This window comes from Sesamum indicum, linkage group LG9, assembly GCF_026168435.1.
Source record: "Sesamum indicum cultivar Baizhima isolate 11 linkage group LG9, ASM2616843v1, whole genome shotgun sequence".
Classification (NCBI taxonomy): Eukaryota; Viridiplantae; Streptophyta; class Magnoliopsida; order Lamiales; family Pedaliaceae; genus Sesamum; species Sesamum indicum.
The window spans coordinates 21010297-21035498 of record NC_142665.1 but is presented as its reverse complement, the minus strand read 5'-3'; the positions used below and the strand labels follow the sequence as shown (position 1 = coordinate 21035498).

The 25202-nt window shown below is 30.7% G+C and overlaps 4 protein-coding genes across 4 annotated transcripts; 1 reads left to right on the top strand and 3 right to left on the bottom strand.

Moving 5' to 3' along the window:
• Positions 1-7851: 7851 nt before the first annotated feature.
• Positions 7852-9655, bottom strand: LOC105177883 (kirola). The gene is made up of 2 exons (XM_011101168.3): positions 9404-9655; positions 7852-8258 (listed from the first exon to the last, which is right to left on the bottom strand). Exons 1-2 carry the CDS (start codon positions 9594-9596, stop codon positions 8002-8004), a joined length of 450 nt encoding a protein of 149 aa, XP_011099470.1. The 5' UTR covers positions 9597-9655; the 3' UTR covers positions 7852-8001.
• A 6473-nt stretch (positions 9656-16128) lies between these two features.
• LOC105177884 (MLP-like protein 34) lies at positions 16129-17390 on the bottom strand. Its single transcript, XM_020699229.2, has 2 exons — positions 17168-17390; positions 16129-16543 (listed from the first exon to the last, which is right to left on the bottom strand). Exons 1-2 carry the CDS (start codon positions 17352-17354, stop codon positions 16287-16289), a joined length of 444 nt encoding a protein of 147 aa, XP_020554888.1. The 5' UTR covers positions 17355-17390; the 3' UTR covers positions 16129-16286.
• A 1244-nt stretch (positions 17391-18634) lies between these two features.
• LOC105177885 (GDP-L-galactose phosphorylase 2) lies at positions 18635-22316 on the top strand. The gene is made up of 5 exons (XM_011101170.3): positions 18635-19325; positions 19763-20190; positions 20291-20476; positions 20581-20841; positions 21751-22316. Exons 1-5 carry the CDS (start codon positions 19184-19186, stop codon positions 22075-22077), a joined length of 1344 nt encoding a protein of 447 aa, XP_011099472.1. The 5' UTR covers positions 18635-19183; the 3' UTR covers positions 22078-22316.
• Positions 22317-23908: 1592 nt separating this feature from the next.
• On the bottom strand, positions 23909-24822 carry LOC105177886 (putative calcium-binding protein CML18). The gene has a single exon (XM_011101171.3). The coding sequence runs from the start codon at positions 24720-24722 to the stop codon at positions 24264-24266; it is 459 nt and encodes a 152-aa protein (XP_011099473.1). The 5' UTR covers positions 24723-24822; the 3' UTR covers positions 23909-24263.
• Between the last annotated feature and the right edge of the window lie 380 nt (positions 24823-25202).

Here is a 25202-nt window from a genome sequence, read left to right as displayed (position 1 = left end):
AAAAAATTCAAGAAAAGGGAATCAGAATCTAATAAGAAACCTGAAAATTCGGAAGCTACAAGTCTGGCCAAATCAGACCTGCTAGTTCGCCTTGCACCTGATTCATCAGAGGCGGGGGATAGTGACACATGATTAGCCAAAAAATAGGCCAGCTTGTTTCCTTGGCGAAATAATGGCTTGTTTCCCTCATGACTACTAGTGGTGTACGTATAAATGTTAAATGAAATAGAAAATTGAATCATTTTTTTAAATAAAAAATTCAATCCGAGTATAATTATTTTTTACTCTTTAATATCCAGTTATCGAAGATTGAATATTTCTATTATGATGCTATCTATATATTCAACATAGTGATGGTAAAAGTAATTGTTAGTAGGTTTGCAATAAGAATTTTGTTGTTATCAGACGTTCAATAGAAAAAAAATATAATTTTTTATTATAGTTAATTATTTGGAATAATTATATTTACATATCTTGAATGATGCTTTTTTTATGAAAATTAATTTTTGTCTTTTATATAATTACAGAAATTATGCCTGGTAGTAAAAAAATAGGAATAATTTGTGTAATGATGCTAATATTTTTAGGAGGTGTGTGTGTGTAATTTTTTAAAAAAGCAAGAGGTGGTTTGTGTAAGTGATAATGATATTTTGGTGGGTGTATGTATAATTATCTAAAAGATAGGGATGATTTGTGTAAACAAACCATATATCAAGAGGTGCAAATGTAATTATCTTTAATTATTATGGTCAAAATGAAAAATATTATCATGAGAACCATAAGTTCACAACAGCCACTGGCGACTGCCAAGGCATTAACCATAGTTAAAATCATAACAAATATCTTGGTCATAATTAAAATTCATGGCAAATATTAATTGACCATGGTAAAAATACATTGATTTTGCTTAACCATAGCTGATTGTGTTGATTTAAATAGTGGTCATTCATTATGTATCGAAAAAAAATTTAGTTTTATATTAATGTGTTACTAAATTTTAATAATGACAAGTTAAAAATTATTGTAACTTGAGGATCAAAAGCGTAAATATATTGAAAGAGAAGTTATAATCCTATTCCCTTATTTAGGAAATAAAGTGTAAAAATGATAATTCTAACCATTCTCCAGTAGCACTCTGTAGTCTAATAATTCAAAGAACATGATGATGATGTTCCTAGAGTTTAGGTTTGTTTCCAGGGAAGTACCCTACATGTACGGTGAACTTCATTTTCTGAACGACACGTTCGGCGAAGTTTCCTTTTCTTGAACCGGACATATGTAATGATGGAAGTGGGACAACAACATGTCAAGAAAGGAAACCAAGAAGTTAATTGTGCTCAAATAGGATAAAATGTAAAAATTTGAGATTTCAATTTTATTGAACTCAAATTTCACAACTTCAAAGATTTGGCAATTTTAGGACAACCCACGCCAATTTCGATGTGATCTTCAATTTAATTAAATTATGTGTAAGTTATATATGATTTTTCAAAAAAAGTAGTTGGAGTTGTCCTAAAATTTCAAAAAAAATTTAATTAAAAGATCAAATTGCAAAATTGATTTCAACATGATTAAAATTGTCACTCCCTATAATTACAGGACTAAAAAAAATTGAAATTTTAGGATGCTTCAATCAATTTTACCCAAAATCAAATTGATTGAAAAAGTCCTCAAATCATGAAGTTTTAAAGCTACGGGACTTAACTTCACTCGTTTATTCTTGATGAGATACAATATCTGATCATTTTATTCATATTTATCTCTAGTATTTTGAAATAAATTTATTATTTAAATTAATTTAATTACATGTATTTTGAATGTAAAAGTTCGTGAAGATTTGGTGAAACTGAACTATTTGAACATGCTATGAAAAACAGACTAACTTTTAGAGAAAATAGTTACCTCTTCTCCCCTCTACAAGGAAGGCAAGAGAGGATGCGAAGCTATAAAAAGCGCCTTTTGCGACAAATTTTCAGCCCATCTATCATCTTCTACACCATTCCTCTCCTCCTTTTCCTCTAGATCCTTAGGAGCTTTTAATTTATGTGACATGTGTAACTAATTTTATTTTCTAATTTAGGAAAAATATTGAATCGTTTTATTATATTGTGAGATTTTCGCTGTTTTCGAATCTCGTTGAAATATGTTTTTTCTTAGTTTCTTTTTTATGGGACAATTAATTATGGAGATAGCTATACTATTCTCTCCTGAGATTTGTTTCGGTCTAACAAATAAATTGCCTTATTAACTAGTCAAAATTCACCAAATTTCTTGATATTAACAAAAAAACTGAATGAAAATTGATATTTACTCTTGATTGACTTATTACTGATTTATTGTAGGTCAATCAATTTTTTCGGACTAAATTATCCTTAAACGGTAAAAATATATCTCCTTACATGCATTAATCCGTGAAGATGTCTAAGGTAATTTAGTCATAAAAAAATTATTTAACCCGCTATAAATCAGTAATAAATCTGTCAAAGTTAAACATAATTTTTTTTATTTTTTATTAATATCAATAAATTCAATAAATTGTAATGAATTTACATACATTACTCACGTTATAGGCAGGTATAATTTTCCACCAAAGGAAACTTAAGTAAATATGATTCAAGAGTTAGTGAAGTGTCACATTTTGTGGGCGCAGGACTACACATGTCAACCTCAATACTGGATGACTTTTGTCTTACACGGAAAATTCAAGAATGAGACCATAATTCATTTGTCTTTGATTTTTCCTATTTGGCTCTATAGATGACGCCCATCCAATTTGGTGGGTGCTTGACACGTGACCCAGGTTGGTTTTATAATTTTTTTCTTTTGTTTATTTTTCTTTTGTTTATAATACATTTATTTGTTTTCATGTTTGACTTCTCATCACAAAAATACAAATTTATTTTCCCATAACAGAAATTTTTTTATTTAGCTACTAATATTACAACTTACCCCCCAAGAAAGTACTTTACGTAAAATCTCATCAGAAGCCAGTAAAATTTAATTATTCATCGGTGAAATGCTGATCGGAAAAAAAAAAATCTTTGTCTGTATGGAAAAGTCAACTATAAAAATGAATAATATATTATAAAATTTTAAAAAATAAATAAAAGAATAATAATAATAAAAGTGGGGTGGGGCAGGTGTTGAGCAGCCACCGTGTTGGATGGGCACCCCAGGGCGGTCATCTATCGAGTCTTTATTTCCACATGGAAACAGAGGCAATTACACATGCAAACAGAGGAGACATAAATGAAGAACAAAGTTATAACAATTACACATGCAAACACGGGTGACATAAATGAGAACAATTTGTAACATAAGGCCCCCCACCCAAAAAAAAAAAGAAAAGAAAAGAAAAGAAATGAGATTAAGTAGTTGTTATAGTTTTTTTTTTTTTAATCAGTCGGTTATAATTATATTATAAATTTAAAAAATGAACAATTAATATGTGTTAATTATCAATATGAGTAATAATTACTATTATAATGGATGTACCTACACATTGGTGGATGTCGAACTCAAAATTTTTCTATCGTGTAACTTCAATTTCATCAATTAAATTATGCCTATCAATAATTGCTATTAATGCCCCCTAAAATTATTAGGCCAAGCTCACAAGTTAGATATACTAGCCCATCCAGCTAAGAGTCTAGTTTACGCATCAGCAGGACGGATAAAGCCCATCAAAAGGGAAGAAAGACCCATAGACTTACTTGCTACTTTCTTGAACTGACAGGGCTAAGAAATAAGTCTATTTCAGTTGGACACGTCATCATACAGCTAGGAGGACATGTCATTCTTGCCAAGATTTTTGTACACATCATCCTAAAATATCTTTAGGTGGCTCAAAGTAGATTGGTGAGAAATGAGTTGGAAAATATCATAATAACTAATTTCTAAAAATATAGACAGATTTGGCATAATATAATCCACTTCACGTATCTCAGTCAATACTGATCCATATCACCAACAGTTTGATGCGGATTACAGCTGACTCAAAGAGCTTTCCAATGGTATAGGAACTCAGCAATTGACTCCATATTCAATTTTATATAAGCATATAAATAGAGTCGCCCAAAAAGAGAATAGTTTGATTTTGATTGAATTGTACAAGTTTTTAGGGACAGGTTTCACACTTAAATACTTATTCTTAAACTCTCACTTTCTTGCACTTCTCTCTCTCGATTCTTAAGCTATTTTAAGCTTATAATTTGCACTCCGCACGAATATTTGTCATCTTTAATCATATATCATCATTATTCTCACTTTATTTTAAAATTTTCTTTTTTATTTTTGCATAAACCGTTATTAATTTAAGTATCGAAGTGCTAACTTAAGAGTAGATATCGTTCCACATTAATAATAAATTTTGACTTATACAATTATTTAAAAATTAATAATTAGTATATAATCAATAAAGCGGGAAATGAATACCTTGCAGAATTGCATGTTTGATTACCAATATTCAGACAAGAATAGTAGAAAAATTGAGTCCGACTAAATATGTGAATATTTATCTTATTTAATTTGAATTTATTGAAATGAATATTTGTCTCACTTAAATTTGAGCTTATTGTAATATTAGTTTATCGTACTATGAATTTATCAATAGAACCGATGTCTTTTATAATTTATTAATATTGATGTAATAATAATTAGCATTTCTATAAAAAAAAAATAATTGCTTATATTATGACTTTTTTATTGAACATGTTTATTGTCTTTATTTATCTTTTTAAATATAACTAATCAAATTTTATTAATAAAATATATTAAAAAAATATTTCAATAATTTTTCGATCCCCGTATGATTTCGTTTCCGGACCCGTCCAATTGTCAGTAATTCATTTATAAAGCTTCCCTGGCCCAGACAAACAGTTGACAAAGATGTGTACTTTGGATGACTTTTCTAATTCAAAACACTAGAAAAAAATTATTATTGACTATAATATTATTATTATTATGGCTAAAAATTATAATAAATAATTTTTATTAATTATAACTAAATAAAATTAATAAAAAAAATTAGTTCTTTCATAAATAAACTATTTGCCACAGCTAACAACTATGGTAAAAATATTTATCAAGGTTTTTAGTCATGTTGACAAAAATTACAGCCAACATTCATTTTGTGTCTGTGATCAATAATTATTTATTATTAACGATGATAATTAACCATAATTATATATTACTTTTTTCTTGTAGCGAGAAATTTTAATTTAGAGATGGAAAATCCTAAAATCCATAGTGCAAAGAGATAAACGTTTTAAATAATGAAATCATGTGAAATAAAAAGGAAAAACATTAAATAACATGCGATAAGTGAGGAGGAACAAGAATGAAAAAAACTATATGGATATTATTTTCTAAAATAAGGGCAAATTAATCAGTTTATTGAAAAATTTTCCAGGTAAGAGTTTAAATTTTTGTTGTTTTGTATATAGTGCATACTTTAGTGGTACAAGTAAAATACAATAATTACTGGTTTAAATTATTAATTTTCCAAATAATATTATATTAAAATTTAGAATATTTAAATATAATTTATCCTAAATGTAAGAGATAATTACACGTTTCTCCTCTGAGATTTGATGTAATTATACATAAATTCTTTATAGTTTGGAAAATTGGATCTAGTACCCTTGAAGTTTGCTTCCGTCTAACAAATAGATTTTCTTGAAAATTCACTAAATTTGCTAATATAATAAATGAGAATTGATATTTATTTCAATTGACTTATTATTAACTTATTGCGGGTCAAATAATTTTTTTCTAACTAAACTTCCCTAATACCAATGAAGATATGTACCTATCACATGTATTAAAGTGCGAAGAGTATGAGGGTAATTTAGTTATAAAAAAAGTTATCTGACTTACAATAAATCAGTAATAAGTCAATCGAGAGATAAATAAATTTTTTATTAATATCAGCAAATTCGATAAGTTTTAACCAATAAAAAAATTTATTTATTAAATAAAAACAAAACTTAAAAATACTAAATATAATTTTTCAATCCAAAAAAAATCACAGTATAATTACAAAAAATGAGTATATTTATCACTATATATAAACATATAGATGTACTATCACTGTATACTTATCTTTATACCATCGGCGACAACTACATCTTACATAAATGATTTAACTGTTGTCAGTAAATGGTACTCTTCTGGAGCCTTTAGTATGAATAGTGAAGGAAACGACAAAAATAGAAAACCACACAATTTCGCCCTTCATTGCATTTGTCTGTACTATCTGCTACATGACAAACTATATACTCACATGATCACTGTCCCAAATTTCTTTTCTTTTTGTTTTTCTACTGATGTAATTAGATTTACAGTAAAATAATTTTTTTATATAATTATAAATATCATCATTGACAGTAAAAAAAAATAAAAGTAGCTTATATAATGATGATGATATTTTTGAAGAATATATGAGTATTTTTTTAAAAAAATTAGAAAAAAATTGTATAAATAATATAGACGTTTCTAGTAAATGTAAATGTAAGTTTTCAAAAAATAATAATAATTTGTGTAAATAAATCATATGTCAGAGATGTATCAAAATACGAGTATCATTAACCATAGTAACTTATATATTTCACTAACTATTGATAGCAATACTGTGACTTATATTCTTTTCATTAATATTATTATAATTACAATATTACTGAATTGTTACTAAAAGGTAAAGAATTAAATGAACATTATTTATCATTAAATAAAGGTATAAAAATAATATATTAATTACTATGAATTGCCAAATCTAAACTAAGCTTATATAATAGATTGGCATTAATTGTCCAATTATTATATTAGTTAATTACTACTAGCAAAAATATGATTTCTTGGCTAATTATCTTAACGAAAATTGAAACATCCCAAAGCTAAATATCCATGGCTAAGTAAAGACTATTGGTCACTACTTTTGCAAATCAGAACAAAACATTAGTCATAATAAAAAACGTAATAGGTGAACACTCCCTGGATAGGTAGAGCAAGGTTTACTTATAATTACTGATCATGGCAAATTTTATTTTACTTGTTATGTGATTGATATATAATTTGTCATGTATTATATGTATCGAATTTTTTTAATTTTTTGGGATCATTTTAAAAATCTTGTAAAGTAGAGGATTAAATGTGTTGAATCACCTATCCTATAGAATTAAAAATCTACTTTTGTCTATATTTGGGAATATGTACGATAATTACAGTTTTAAAAATAATAAATCACATAACACATATCAAAATAATATTCTTAATAGAAAAAAATGTAGCGCACCCCCTTGTGATATGGGTAATGTGCATGATACTCCTGTGATATTAAAGAATACAAAATTACCTACTTGTGAAAATTTTATTATAGCAATTAGACGCTGCGAGTCCAAGGTGTAGCACACGTGCTAATGTATTTTGACAAACGTAAAAGGCCACTAATATTTCTTTTAAACAGTTCGTGGCTAACTCTGTAGCAAGTTAATTTTCCTTGCAAATTCACTGGCAAGCAAATTTCTTATATTAGATAATGTAGATTAGCAACGAGAAATTTACTTACTAATTATCTCAACGCTAATATTTTTTTTCGTTACTATTGAACAGTTTTTTTATAGTGGTAATTTTCTTGGCACATTATAAATTGAAGAAAATAAACCAATTACCTCAATATTTTGGTTATAGTAAAACTTAAGATAAAAATACGGTTAATACTTAAGTTTTTCTTTGATTTATTAAATTATAGTATCAAGTATTAATTTATCATAATTTTTAAACAGTGGATGCACCTAATTACTATACTTGGTATATAGTAAGAGTGCATAAATGGGAAATCAAGAGACAAGTATGTAGATCAAGGATGTTTATTCCACACACGATAAAAAGATAAAATTCTCACTAAGCAGCAAGAATTCTGGAAATAGACATAATCAACTCAAACAAGTGGTAGATTTGAACACACTCAAGAAAGCTTCAGTTGTAGCATCTGAACAGGGTTTCTCAGTTGAGGAGAAGAAAAGCATCGACGAGAGTGCAGAGAGTGACTGCGAGGGGAATATAGAGCTCGGGAGGTGGGGTGAGCAGAGTAGCTTTCTCGAACACAAATGTCCATTTGGCCAAACCTTCGCTGACGGTGAGTGTGGCCTGGAAGCTCTTGTACAGCAGCAGCAAGTCTCCTTCCAGCACAGCAAATGTTATGGATTTTGCAGCCTCATCGATTGCCTCTATCTTCACCGTCGCGGTCAGTGGAATTCCGCCTACGTACCATTAACATAAAAAAAAAAAAAAACATTGTTTAACAAAATGTGTGTGTATTTTTGTTATTAAGTGCAAGTGATGAACTATTACTTTTATGAGTGCAACTACCAACAACTATAACAATCATACTAGTTATCACTATCAAATTGTTCTACAAGAAAAATGATCATAGCTCTGAAAAAATTTGATGCTAAAATCAGCGTCGAGCTAATTAGCAAGTAAAGTTTTTGTTGCTAATCTACATTATTTAATGTATCATTTAAACAGCTCGTTGCTAAATTCGTAGCAAGTTAATTAATTTTTCTTGCTAAATTCATTGTCAAGTAAATTTTTTGTATTAGATAATATAGATTAGCAACGAGAGTTTTACTTATTAATTATTTCGACCCCAATTTTTTCTCATTTCTATTAAACAATTTTCTTTTAGTGTAGCTATATCTAATCAATTCCTACTATTAAAGTACAACAATTAATAACCACTATTAAGATAGAATAATATCGCATATATCAGGTCGGTGAGTTCAAATATATGATCTTGTAATCATGAAAATTCAACTTCGCAGGTTATATCTCATCGACTATTCAAGAAAATGCTTTACTACAAATTATGAAAAAGTAGGGTTTTCTTACTTTAATCATGAGCTTTCACGAGAAAAATTTATTGAATTTAGAATCCGATATAATATTACATTTTGATCAATCTATCTTAGATTATATTTAATAATGGGATAAATTTAAAATTTTACAATAACAGTTTTGTAGTCATTCTAGTATAAATAATTAATAAGTAGTTTTCTTTTTATTATAATTAACACAAAACGTAAATATATTCTAGTAAAATCAATCTTGAGTGACCATGATATGATAGTTTGATCGAATGTAATAATTTAATACTCCTGATAGGCAGCGCCAGGTCTATTTATACTTAATTAGTATGGAAAATTTTAGTTCAAATCAAATTTGGTGATATTATAATTACGTGACAATTATAATATATTTATTATGTTGGTGTAACAAATAACATAATTAACAAGTATTAAATTTGCACATATATATATATATATATGACAATTTTATAATTTAATTAGAAAAGTAATCAATCATATAATATAATCTCAATAATTATGTTTACGTATAATCTCACCAACAATATAATTCCAGCGCTTGATACAACCCACAGTCCCTTCCTCTCCTTCGAGCAGCTGAACTCCGGTGAAGGCTGCCGGAAATATCTTGACGATCTCATTCATACTGTACCTAAAGAACTTGAAGAACTTATCAGCTGGACTTTTTATTGGACAGCTGGCGACAATGCTGTCGGCTATCAGATTTGCCATTGTGACAGTGTAATAATTCTTAGCTAATGCACAAGGGTTGATACCACTGATTTAGTACGTCGAACTGCACCAATTTCTTGAGGATTTATAGTTGTGAGTATTGATTATTAAATTGTCTATGGATATAACGTTACACCTAATTCAGACTAATTGCTTATGGTTGATATCAAATCCAAGAAAATCTTAGCTATTGATTCGTGATCCTTTAATTAATTAATTAATTAATTGGAGCACCTCAATGAACATAAATTATGGCGTTCAGGTATTATTCAGTTCTCCCTGCAACATATAATTTCTTAATTACTTTGATTTTAATTTGGGATGTTTTATCTTTATCAGTGAGGTATTGGTTTGATTGTTAAGGTTGATGCGCCGTGTGGACAAGTTTAAAAAGTCACGAATTTAAATTTCATTAAATTTGTGGTTATTTTCACATCACTTTTTATGTGAAATTTTAATATAATTTTTAATTTGATTGTTATGGAGGTCTGCTAAATGTGTTTATATTTGTAACATTTTATGTGAATTCACTATAAGTAATTTGATAATTGATGTTAAAGAATATATTAACGTATCAATTGATACCTTGAAATTATGATGTGATTACTTACTAGAAAAAAATAATTATTGATTATAATTTTTAATAGTTACGGACTAAAAATCGTGGTAAATAATTTTTATGACCATGGATAAATAAAATCGACGCAAAAACATAATTTTTTTATAATTTTTTTTTGTCATGGCAATATTTGCCGTGACTGCAAATATTTTAGCTACCCTCGTAGATACCACCGTTAATAACCGTTGCATGGTCATGGTCAATGACTATTTACTACGATTATTTTGTTTTTAACCATGTCAATTAACCATGTTTAAATATTGCATTTTTTTGTAGTGATTGTTGTTGAATGACTTTATTTAAAAGCATAAACTAATAGATAAGAATTATTTAATAATTAATACTTTAACAATTATTTTTATATAATAATAATAATGATGATGATAATAAAAAATTATTTTCTATGATAATTTTTAAAAAATATATATATAATTTTAGATTCATAATTTAAGTGGTGGTTATTTTTTATCCTGATTTTTGTAATTTAAACTTGGTTTATGATATGGAGGTGGGACTTACGAAATATAATTATTGAATGTTGGGGGGAGACAAATCAAGAGCAGTTGGTATCAACATTTCTACAATGTCAACAAGCCTTGCAATATCAAATAATTATATACCAAATTTCATATTCAATGTCAAAAATATCAATATAAGATTATATTGATATTATATAATATTAATTTGTACGTAACCTCATATTTAAAATCTTGGAGTGCAGTTGACATGATATTTCGAACATGTCAACAAACCTTGTTGTGTCAAGATAATTAAATGGTTGATACCTATATAATAAAATCTTATGTTCAATGTCGAAAAATTGAATATAAAATTAGATTGATATCCGTATTTTTATTTAATTCAGAACTATATATTACCACTTGAAATAGGCCTTATTATATATATATATGAAAAAAAAAGTGAAAATTAAGATGCAGAAATAGATAATTTCTAGTTGTTTAATATCTGTATTATTAATGTAGCAACGTGAATCATCCTCGACAGTGAATCAAGATTGAAGGAACTCTAGGTCCCGCCCCAGATTTGTTCACCTAATACATTTGAAGTTACGCCCCTTTTCAGTTAATTCAAATATATCCATATATAATTGCTTCTGTGTTTGTGTGTGTATATATATATATATATAGATATCATATAGGACAAGTTTATACTTCTATCATTGGAAAAAACATATTGTCCGCCCCGACTTCATATGGGCTTCAAGATTTTATTTTAAAAAGGAATCTCGCTAGAGATAGAATACCTTACGACTTAGAAATCACTCAATTAACTTCTCATTTGCAATCAATATGAGATACTTGTCTATATTATTAAAATTTACGTTTATTATCGCATCGATAAGCGGATAGAATATCCAAAAATTGAAAAGCCACTTATAGCATTTTTCCCAAATTTGTTATGTGATGTGTAATAAATGAAATGAAATTATTGTTGATTAATCTATTCTACTCCAGCATAGAGCCAGCAGCCCTTTGGATAAATGAAGGAACAACTAAAATTGAAATAAATAATAAAAAAAAATTGTTATCATCACAACTAAATTGAAGAATAAAAATACATGCAATAGACCCGGAAACTATGCACTAGTTTGATAACGTAATTAATTATATTACTTATTTAATGTTTGAATTATTGAATGCAACGTGAATCATGAATTTTACCTAATTAATTAAAACATTTTGGTTGGGAAATATGAATATAAGCTACTAATCCCTTAGATGTCAGTCACGGTCCCTCCAGAACTTGATCATTCATTACCTAATCAATTGAAGTTCGTATCATACTTTTTAAGTAATCCCAACTAAACAAATTAAATAAAATTATTTGTGTATACATGTTCAAATCCATGCTATACTAAAGGATGTCCGTAAATATTTAAAATAAGCATTTATCAATTTATCGTTGACAATAATATTTTTGTTCTACAATTTTTATTTTTCAATTGTTAAAATTAAGTTGATTTAAGCTACCTACTCGCTTGTGCAACAATTATTGGTAAAATTGCAAATAGTAAGTAATTTTTCAAACTGTTTAAATTAAATTTATTTAAATCAAAAGCTATAAGCTGCCTACTCACTTGTGCAACGATTCTATCTATGTCACTGGAGCAAAAATACCTCATTATCTTCAACTAAATGGATAGCGTTCATATTATAATAGCATATATTTTAATTCTTCTTCTTTTTAATTTAATTTTATGAATGAAGCTCTCAGATACATTATTAAATTAATATTTTATAAGAGTCAACTCATCGCTAGTGGTTAAAATTGAGATTCCATGAATAAATTTAATGCCATGATCAGTTCGAGTCCCATTGAACGTGTGGATTTTTATTTCATCACTTTATATGTGAGTTTATTATAATTTATTTCATACTTCTTAATTATTATATTGTTGTACTAATTGAATCAATATATTGTTCAATAATTACTCAATTTATTAAAATATCGATGTAATTATATTATTATCACTTCTATTACCAAAAACAAAAAAATGCTAGACCCCAAGTTTGCTACTAGCTAGTCCAAAAATAATTCATTTCTAATAATTTATACTCTCAATTTTGTATTTATATCCCACTTATAAACAAATTAAAATGATTTGTCTAGAGCGCGAAATACTATTTAAAATAAGGGATTTATGCAATATATCTCTATAATATTGTAAATGAATAAATTATTCTTTATACTATCACTAGCTCTAATAATATTGAGATATCAATTATTATTAAAATAGGTCAGCACTTATATTTTGTACGGAACTCATATATGATATACAAAATCGTAGGTCAAGGAATCCCGACTTTAATTTGTTACTTAAACAATGCCTAAAATTTTAAATTAAGAAGTTGCTGATTTTATTTCAATGTATTACTGAAAATTCAACTTTCCAATATTCTTTTTTGCTCTCAGGATGATATATATATATATATATATATATGATTTTGTGTGATAATATCTTATTATATATATGTTCGTCCCGCCAATGAAATCTAGTTTAATTGATGATTAAAAATTATGGTTTCGAATCCTACAAATGTGTAATTATTGTTTTACTGTAATAGTAATGTTGGTCTACTCTAATAATGTTCAAAATGGAAGCAAACCCCTTATGAATTGTATATTGTAAATGAGTAAATCATCCTTTTATAAAAAGAGAATAGTAATTTACCTCCATGTGTTTTTAATAATACATCAAAGTACTCCCTATAACTCCTTATAATTTTTAAAGTGTAACAATTTACCTCCCTGTAAATTGCTTCATTTTGGAAAGCATAAACATGTAAATTGCTATTATTTTTTTAGAGGGGATAATTTGCTCATTTGCAATATCAAAAGATGTAAATTGCATTAAATCTCTATAATAATAGTTAGTAGTTAGTTATTCATATTTGATATTGGGAAAAACTGTAAACAACCCCCTGTGACATTGCAACGAGAAAATTACCCTCTATGAAAAATAAGTAGTAATTTACCTCCCTGTGTTTTAAAAATAAATAATTTACCCCATGTGTTTTTCAAAATGAAGTAATGTACCTCCTTAAAAGGGGATGTAAATTGCTATACTTTAAAAAATGAGGGGGGAAAATTGCTATTATTTTTTTATATGAGGATAATTTATTCTTTTTCAATATCACATGAAGATAAATGGATTAAATTCATTTTGACCCCCTATAATATGTAAAAATATCAAAACCCTCCTATGAAATTTTAATATAAAAAATCACTCCTATGTTATGAATAAATAATCACACCGCCCTTTGGTCAATTTGAGCCTATTTGTTTTAAAAATAATGACTAAAATGCCCCTCCTAGTCAACCGGTCAAACTAGGCCTATTAATATATAATTATTTTAATTTATAACTATTAAAATATACTTATAATATATACAATTATAATTTATAAAAAAATCTTATTTCAAAATAAGTGTGCTGTTAATAGACTATGTTGAAGGTTCTGGTTTTGATGGAAAATATGTTATTAATATACTATTTTGAAGGTGTAAACTGTTACACCACATCAGGTATCAGTTTCAGCAATGCAATTTATGTAAATTCAATTTATTCAGTTTCTGTGTAAACAGGACCTATCTACAACTGCAGGATGGTTGAAGGTTCGGTGGCTAAATTTTTGAAATTGAAAATATTCCGTCTCTGATTCTGTCACAAACAAATCGTCTCTATTTTCATAAAATCAAAGTCTTTGAATCGTCGATCAAAAAAACTTTTTTCTCCATTTGTCTGCAATTCCATTTTTAGGGGGAAAATTCTTATTTGTTACTTCCATTGATAAACCCTGACAAAGTTTCATCTCTGATCTAAACTCCAGAATTTTCCCTCTCTAATAATGTTTTTAGTTTTTGACAATTTTTTGAATTTTTATACTCAAATTAATATTCTACTCATTATGCCATACAAATACACCCAAATAATATCCAAATCTCAACTTTTCAACCTAGCAACAACAAACAATAACGAAAATTAAGTTATAATAAAATCAAGTACCAACAACAATATATAAAGAAATCATTATACCTTTAATGTCTCCTCTGTCTAGTAAGACGCATTTTCTGAACAAAATATTGAGGCTCATACGAAATCAAAGCCAATAATACATTGCGTCAACGAAGTATTGATCTAATCATAATTCATGTTATTTCGCGTTGTCTGTGGGAACAAGAGGTTATGTGCCCGTCACAAGCCCTTCGCGTACGGGCTGATGAAGTAACAAATATTTCATATTGGTTGCAGATGAAGTGTTTGGGCGGCTTATAAGGCCCAATATCTCATCCCAGCGAGACACCTTTTCAATATAAAATCATATATGAGGCTTATCCAATGTCAAAATGAATAATACTTCATGCAACGAACATCGATCAAATCGTTAGTCATATCATTTACAAAAGTTGATAATTTAATTTATAATTATAAGGTATTGATTAGTTTGAGTCACATACAATTATATAGACATTATAATAAAATCGTATATTAGTCTATCAAACAACAATTGTTCGCCATAGCAGATATCAAAAACTGATATTGCAACAAGAATAGATATAGCACAAAATACATATTTCATGGTTTTAAAAGTCAATGCTGTCTTTTTCCATTTCTAAATTTTGTATTGAAATAATTGAGTATGCAGTTCCATTCGGGGATCAATCATCACCCAACTAATATTAAAAATCAATTATGACCAAACACAAATAATGAAATATCAATTGCTATTATAATAAACTAATATCCATATTTTTTTTAGGGAATTCAAATACATGATTGTAAATTCATAGAAGTTTTATGCATAAACAATGCCTAAAATTTCAAATTCTAGAAGCTATTGCTTTTATTTTGTAATTGAAAATTCAACTTTCCAATATCCATTCTTGCTCTCAGAGATTTTATATATGTACGATTGAAAAATAAATTGAATTACTCGATATTAATTTGATTGAAATTGATCAATCAAATTTCGTTTGGGATAGATTTGTTAAATTTAAACCAAACTTGAACAAATTTTTTGTTCGGTAAGCTTTGAAACTCCGTTTAAGCTTGATTCGATTACTGTAAAAATAATAAAATGTACTTAATAATATTAAATTATTTGAGATCGATTAATGTTTGATCCAATTAAAGTTTATTTCAACTTGATTAGATTAATAATCAAATTAAATTCAAATATAATTTTTTAAATTCGAAAACAATTCAAACAAATTTAAATAATATTGTTTTCTGCTTCATTCAAATGATTCACACTCATATATACATATATTTTGTTTTGAGTGGTAATACGAATTATGAATATTTTTTATTTGATTCAATAACTATTTTTAATTGAAATAACTCGATTACGGTAATTTATTTCAAACATCAAAATCTAGACAATTATAACAATTATATCGTAATCAACAATATCATATAAGTGAAATCTAAATAACATGTGCTTACTATTACAGTAAACAACAAATACCTACTATGTAGTAAAATAATATTGCATATCCATAGTGGGATTCGAACCCAATTTCGTGGACTAAACTTGTTTTTCTTGTTTATTAATGGGTGAGAAGGTAAAGATCCACCAACTTAGAAACCATGATGGCAAAGGCAGCATAAGCATCCGGAGGAGGGGCAGCTATGAAGGCTTTCTCGTAGAAGATGGTCCACACCACCAACCCATCATTCACCGCAATTGTGAACTCATACGCCTTGTATAGCATCAAAACATCTCCTTCAACTGCCTTGAAGGTAATAGATCTTGCACCGTCATCTATCGCCACTGTCTCCAAGTCCACACTTAGTGAAATCTCTCCTACGTACCATACACCATAACACATAATGCCGCATATAGATACATAAACCATATCTCATAGGTCAATATAAACCCTAGTTGACATCTGTTGCATCTCGTTTTTTGTTTAAAGGAAAAATAGTACTTTTCATCCCCTAATTTAGGGTCTTTTTACTTTTAATTTAATTGATTATGAAAGTCTCGATTTTGGTCCTGTAACTGTTGAAAATAGCACCTTTTGTCCCACAGAAAAACATTACACCTTTCCGTCAGATACTTTAACAGAAAGTGTGCTTACTACGTGTTTGTTAGGGTCTTTACACTTTTGGTCTTATTGGTTACAAGATTCTCACTTTTGGTACCGTAACTTTAAAAAAATAGCACTTTTAGTTAGACATGGGACCAAAGTACTACTCTTTTAAAGTTATGGAATTAAAAGTAAGAATTCAGTAACCAATCAAACCAAAAATACAAAAATTCTAATTTACAGGATGAAAAATACTATTGTTTCAAGACAATAAAAATATTTCTATATATATTAAATAAAATACAAGACGTGATATCATCTTGTATCAATGATAGGATCGAAAAGAAAATCATAAAAAGAAAAGGGTGGAAATTCAAAATTTAAAATGAGAGATATACCGAGGACATATTTCCAGCGCTTGACAGCACCAACAGAGCCATCCTCTCCACGAATCAGCTCAACACTTTGGAAGTTGCCAGGAACTAAATTCAAAAGCTGATTCATATCATTTCTGAAAAAATTGAAAAACTTATCAGCTGAGGAACTTATTGGAGTGCTGGTTTCAAGTTTTTCCAGTTGATCCATAACTTTATTCAGCTAGCTAGAGCTTATGGATTTATACACACATATACATATATATATAGTTGATATTACTCAGGAAATATTTTGAAAATTGATTATAGTATGATTAAAAATAATAAGTGTAGATGAGTAGATGTAACGTTGTACCATAAACTTATATGAATAGTGGGGCAACCTGGAATTAAGTTGCATTTACTATTTAACTAAGATCTTGGAAAATCTAAGTGATTGCGATCATTTATTAATTTTTCGTTGTTATTGTGGAGATATATATAATTTGGGAAATGGTCAGATATAATGAAGGTCAAACCAAGTGCACCTTATCCACACCTTAATTTATCAAACTTCGATCCATAATTTTGCATTCAAGTTCAAGAAACTCTTTTTTTTTTTTGTAAAATTTATTTTCGTTTAAAGCAATTACTAGCGAAAGCTATAAGAGTTTAGAAGTAACTGAAAAATACGATGAATACTAATTAACTGTAATTGACAATAGCTATTAGCTATTATTTATGCAAGTAAGACCAAAACATTAGCCACAGTTAAAAATTTGTGAAATGTTTTGATCATAGACAATATAATGAATGTTGATTAACAGTGATCAAAGCTTAAAATTTTTATAATAATTTTACATGAGTGTAATAAATAGTATTAATCCAACATAATTTTTAAACGACAGCGCATAGTTCATTCTTTTGCAGTGTTTTCGTTTAAAGAAATGGTTGAATTGATGGAGCGGAAGCGATAATGATTAGTTGGATACTTGCTGACAGTACCTTTGGGCCTAAGTTTTCTGTATTGTGTCTTCTACTTGGCAGGCTTTATTGTTTACTCTCAATTCCGCCCAAGACCAAAGTTTGGACTGCTTAAGATGGGCCGCCTTCACCAGCCCACATTTGTAAATATTTGGGCTTGGATTTAATGAATCGATTGAGAGATTTAAATTAATTTGATTGCTCTTATATACAAATGTAAATAAAGCATCGAATTGAATCATTTGCATCATTTTTTACGATAAATAAGATACTTATTTATCAAAAAACTCATCAGAATTAATTGTTAGTGTGATATATTGATCTAATAAATTGTTCAAGGCTGCGATTCGTCAACCCGGGTCCGATTACGGTAGCCCAATATCCAAAAGGAAACCACGTTACTACCCGGATAAAAAATTGACCCAAAGTTAAAAAGCGGGTTTCAATTTTGGCCCATAATGGTAGAACCCAAATAGCCGTCATTGCCAATGGCAGGCAAGTGAAGTATATATAAAAGCGCGTTTCAATTCAATCTCCTCGGAAATCTATCGAGTAGCGGAGGAGAGAGAGCTGCGGATTACCAATACATCCCCAAACACACCGTCCTTTTCTCCCTTGGTAAGTTACACGGGAAACAGTGGTTTTCTTGGATTTCCGATCCCTCTTACCGGCGTAGTTGATTGAGGTTGCCAGAAGAATTTCAATCACGGCTTTACTTGAAACCCTCGCTCACCCCTTCCAACCCCCAACCATTCCTCCTCGTCGGAGAGGTTTGACTTGCAACCGACCGGTGGACGACAAGCACCGGATCCCATCCCCGCACGGCGGTCGGGGTGCCTTGCCCTCCGAAGGCGGCTGCCCCTCCGATCTCCTCTTCCTAGCCGGCGGCGGCGGTTTTCTCGCCTCTTGCTGACTCTAACTGTATAAGTTTGGTGTGGACCTTATTTTTTTTTTACGTATCTGATTTCATTGTAGAGGAGTTATATAATTAGGGAAAGATACACGACTCCACAGGAAGAGAGAGAGAGACAGACAGAGAGAGAGAGAGAGAGAGAGAGAGGCATATTATAGCGTCCTATGGTGTGTATAGAGAGGATGTTGACTATTAAGAGGGTGCCCACGGTGGTTTCCAACTACCAAGAGAGTGGCTCTTCGGAAGACCTCAAAAGCAGGGCTGAGGGCTGCGGCCGCAATTGCCTCGGAGACTGCTGTTTGCCTGGTACATGCTTTCGTTGCTATGCCTGGTTTTATTTGGTCTCAGTTCTGAAATTGACAATAAGCTAAGTTTTCTAGTCTTCAGAAAAAAAAGTAAGTCAATTGATTAGCGACTCTTTTTATGAAATTTAATTATTATTTCTTTTCCATGTATGTAACTGTTTGTCTTGCCTTTCTTCATGTTGCTTATTCATGTCTGTTTGCTTGTTATGGTGTAGCCCAATTTAAACTTATGTATACATGCATATTTTATAACGGTTTTTGCCTTATAGAAATTGATTACTGAATTGAGCACTCTTTTCTGAGCGAATTAGTGCAGACATTGTTTTTAAGCAATTCGCTCGAAATCCAACGACAGTGATGAAAAGTTTGTTTGAAGAGAAACTAATGTGGTTTTTGTTTTTTACTAAGACTTCATGTTATTTCCTGTGCTCATTTCAGTTTCCAAGCTACCTCTATATGCTTTCAAGAATGATGAGCATGAGAGAGTTGAGGACATACATGGATCTTGTAATGGACGGTGTCCTCAAAGGTCCTCTTTGAACAATCTCTTGCTAGGACAGTGGGAGAATCGTATGAATAGGGGGCTTTTTAGGTATGATGTGACCTCCTGCGAGACAAAGGTCATTCCGGGGAAGTATGGTTTCATTGCGCAGCTGAATGAGGGACGTCACCTTAAGAAACGGCCAACAGAATTTCGTATTGACAAGGTTCTTCAGCCCTTTGATGAGAACAAATTTAATTTCACTAAAGTGGGTCAAGAGGAAGTACTCTTCAGATTTGAGCCAAACAAAGGCAAGACATCGTTTTACTTCCCTAGCTCCCTTGCTGATTCGGAGAAAGACTCACCGAGTGTGGTTGCAATCAATGTAAGTTACTTTACTGCCTCTACAACCCTGGTTACTGGGATGCACTGAATGTCTTTTATTTTTTGTGTTTCCTTTTACACACTTGCAATTTATTATTCAGGTGAGTCCTATTGAGTATGGACATGTGCTTCTGATACCCCGTGTCCTGGATCAGTTACCCCAGAGAATAGACAGGGACAGCCTCCTGCTTGCTTTTCACTTGGCTAAAGAAGCTTCAGACCCCTTTTTCAGAGTAGGTTATAACAGTTTGGGTGCCTTTGCCACCATCAATCACCTGCACTTTCAGGTATTTACATGAGCATCCTGTTAGCTGTTTGTTATGATATATCATTTAGCTCCGAGTTGGTGCCTTGTAACTAAGTTATTTCAACTGTATATCTTCAATGACAGGCATACTACTTGTCAGTGCCTTTTCCAATTGAGAAAGCGCCAACTTGCAGAACAATGAGTAGCAAGGGGTCATATGAAACTGGGGTGGTGGTCTCTAAGCTGCTGGATTATCCTGTGCGAGGTCTTGTTTTTGAGGGTGGATGTCAATTGCATGATTTATGTGATGCTGTTGCCAGTTCTTGCATTTCCCTTCAAAACAACAATATCCCTTTCAATTTACTAATTTCTGATCGTGGAAAGAGAATCTTTCTACTACCGCAGGTAATCTCCTTTTCTAATGTATTTATTTGTTCGTGGCATGCAATTAATGTAATACAAGACAAAATGTAGTGTCTAGTGATCTGAATTTGTGTGTCTAACAGAGAAGTAGGGTGTTTTTCTGTTATCCATAATATTAAAACAAGTATATGTTGATATGGATTCTACTGGTAGAGAGACCTTAGGCAGACACCCCCTGCAAATGCATGAAAATCAGCAATATTGAGTCTGTTATTATTCGATGAGCAATAAATTAGTATGTGGTGGTAAAATTGACAGTGGTGATCTTTTGATACTTCTTTTCTATGGCATAATTAATCTAGAACCAGTACTAGATATTGTTGAAAATGTTCAAGCCAAGGCTAAAGCTATTATAAGTATTTCAGGAATATTAGTCCATGCTCATGTGTACCATTTTCACACATTGGAAAATTATTTTGTTACATGAAGCAGAACATAGGGTCTCGATTTAGCTATAGATTGGGGAGGATTAGTAAACTAGCTATGTTTCAGTTTTTCATCCCAAAAAAGAGAAGGAAAAACTGGGAATGATATATCCCAGGAGTAGTCTGTTGTATATACATGCTGGTGGTGATGGGATCTCTCCCCTTTGTGGTTTTTGCTTCCAGAATCTTCCTTTTCTTCACATTAGTGCTTCGATGAGTTGCAACATATACTTACAAGGACATACTCAAAAATCTTTTTTGTTAACAAGAAAACGGGTTGGGATGAGGGAATATACTTCCAGAGAGATTGTGTTCATGCTCTTAAGTTATATTTGTTAACCTGTTTATCTCTTCTTGATGTGCGAGGTGAGATTAAAGTTTACTTCATAATTCATATAGCCCCTCAGTTTGATCAATATTTCCTGGAAAAAGAAAACTTTATATTCTCCCTTCCAATGTATTGCAGTGTTATGCTGAGAAACTAGCTTGTGGAGAAGTAAACCAGGAGCTCCTGGACACTCAAGTGAACCCTGCTGCTTGGGAGATAAGTGGGCACATGGTGCTTAAGCACAGAAAAGATTATGACGAGGCATCCGAACAATATGCATGGAGGCTTCTTGCTGAGGTTTCTTTGTCAGAGGAGAGATTCCAAGACGTGAAGCAGCTTGTTTGTGAGGCAGCTAATTTGCAGCCAGAGGACGAGTATAACAGCATACAGCCGGAGGCCAGATATGATTCCACTAGTCCACAAGTTACCACACATCTCCGTCAGGGTTGTCTTGTGCTGCATTAAATAGTAAAATTCTGTGTGTGGGGCTTCCAACATGAAGCACCTTTTGTTTGTCTTTTATTGGTAAGTGTAGTTGGTGTAACAACTTTGTGAAAACAACCTGCTGCTGTGTAAGCTTTTAGCTGCATTATAAGATCCTGTTGGAATTGTGATCTTCTATAGGAAGATGTGTAAACAAATGCTTCTATGAGTGGGTGTATAATTGAATGGCATGGCGTGGCATGTGTTGCCCTTTGATGTTCTATAGGAACATGAACTGTGAAGCCCTTTTTTATTTACTGAATTAGCGTTTATATATTCTTGCTGAGAAAAGGCGAATGTCTATTTCAAATGAATATTTTTTCAAATCTATTAATATTCGATCAAATGGAGTTCAAAATTTGAATAAAAAGATTTTAAAATTTTTTAAATTTAAAACCATCCAAATAAATTCAAAGAATTTGTTATTGAAGATCTGAAATTCATAATTTTAAATTCTTTAATCTAAATGCAACTTGAGACGTAACCATTGGACATGAATTCTTGGTATGAAAATCAAATCCAGGATTTCCTAATTTCTGCCTCTGCTTGTAGATATTCCTAGAGAGCTTTGTTCTTCCCATTACAGCTACCATTTGAACGGAAAATTTTCTCAGTTGAATATTTGATATCTTGATATTACAATAGAAATAACTACTTGTGCTTAAAGAATTTTTAAATTTGACTTCGAATTTGCAGGTTATGATTTATACATGACAGTATTCCTAGATAATAACGATCAATCTAACCATAGTTCTCGTGAGCTTGCTTTGATAAATGGATCGTAATTTTCATGTAATGTAAAGTTCTTTCTCCCTCCTACGAAAACTTTTTCCCTTTGACTTTTTACAGAAAATTAAGAGAGCATTAACATATTCCCTATTTCATTTCGCCTTAGTTTCCCTTTTCTCCAAGTAAGGTGCCAATGTATAAAGATAACGAAAACTCCTATTAATAAATTTATTATTTCTATTAAACGTCAAATTAACAATTAATATATCTAGTTTGTCACTTAACACTTATATTATAATAAGATCTAAAATCATGAGTCATAAGTTACTTGTCCTAATAAAATCACATGTGAAAAAGACATAATAGACAATCAAATCAAACACTAATTGATTTTGGAAATGGGACAAAACATTTGGACAACGAAATACAAAAATCAAGAGCATAAACATGGAATTATGGTGACCACATCGTTATCTTACAATACCAGTCAAGAGTTGATTAAATAAAGTAACATAGAAATAACCATGTGGTGCAGAGTAATATAATCTCAAATTAGACTAACACCCATAATTTATTGGGATTCAAACCCAAATTTAGAATTTGTTACTTGATCAGATCCTCGTCGTAATTCTCTATTTTAACTAATAAAATATAAGAATAATTTTTACATTTGATTTTATCTTTTATACAACTTCTATCTTTTGTATGATTATTGAAACCACCTACAGCAAAAAATAAAGATAGTTTGTGTAATATTATTAATATTTTTTGGTGTATGTGTAATTTTTTTCAAAATTAAAAAAAATTTGTGTGCGCAATGTCGATATTTTTTATTGATAAATAGTATTTTTTAAAAATAATATGAAAAAATTGTATAATTTTTTCAAATTATTATAAAAAAATTGTATAAATAGAACATAAAATAGTGGATGGAGACGTATTTTACTAAAATATGGTAGAAGCCAAAGGTTAGATCAAGAATTGCTCCAAATGGAAAATGGAATAGAATCCCACTCCCAATTTGTAGCCAAAAATGCCATGAATATCCAACACCACTTATACATTAAAAAAATCAGAGGCTGAATTAAAGGCACAAGATCATCCTGTCATCACATTCAAAAGATAAGCGCGTTGATCGATCAATTTCCAATCAACAAATCTACCAATTCCGCGTTGAGTGATAATGCTACCATTCCAACCACCCAATCAATCACAAGCAAAAGCAATAAAAAGTAGGTAATTGAGATTGGAAACGGACTCGTGATATATCCACCACCGCTTTTTCCGCCGAAATTGACATTAATGGCAACAACTTCCTTCCGTGCTTCCAGAAAAATGGAGAGCCGTTCAAGACTATACAGTAACTAAGCTGCTACTCCTAAAAATCTTACTTAAAATTCCGAGAAATTGAAGAAGGAAACTAAGGAGGTAACTAGAATTCATGAGGAAGCCCTAGTCATCATCTTCTTGAACTCCTCAAAATTCACGCATCCGTCACCGTCGACGTCGACGGAGCTGATCATCCTCCGGCAGTCCTTGAGCGAGCACTTCTCCCCCAGACTCCGGAGCACGGAGTGCAACTCACTCGCGGAGATCTTGCCGTTCTTGTCCTTGTCGTACAAGTCAAACGCCTCCTTCAGCTCCTTGTTGCTGTCCTCTCCTCCGCCGCAGTGGAACGCCTTGAACTCGTTCAAGTCGATGAATCCGTCGCCGTCGGTGTCCAACTCCGACATTATGCGCGCCACCTCGTCGCCGGGGGTCGCGGAGCCGAGTCCGTTGAGTATGGCGCCGAGTTCTGTCAGTGAAATCCTGCCGTCGCCGTTGGTGTCGAACTTGCTGAAGACCTTCTCGACTTCTTCTTCTAGAGTTAGCGATATAACTGCTGAATTCTTCTCCATTGATGAAGGGGGGAAGACAAGAACTCAAATCGCAGAAGACAAAGGAAAGAACTGCAGAGAGAGGAGACAGAGCTTTTTCCCCCAACAGGAGGGGTTGCGGCTATGTATTTATAGGGAGGGGGGACGCGGTTTTATGACGCGTTGAGTGAAGATTCAGTTTTCTGCAGAAAATTAGGTTATTTACTTTTTAATTAATAGGAGCAGTTATCCGCTGTGATGCAGATATACTCATCTCAATATGCCGTGTTACAGTGGGACCCATCTACGTAAATGCTTAAATAATATCAATATCCACATTTTAGATCGAGTAAATAATTGTTTGACTTTAATATTTTACATGGAAACATTATAAAGTAACACTAATTTGTTTATAATTTTAATTTAGTATAAAATGAGATGAGATTGTGCTGACTAAACTTTGGAATTTTACTAAAACCAAAGCATTATAGTTATTAAATTTATTTAATTAAATAATATTTA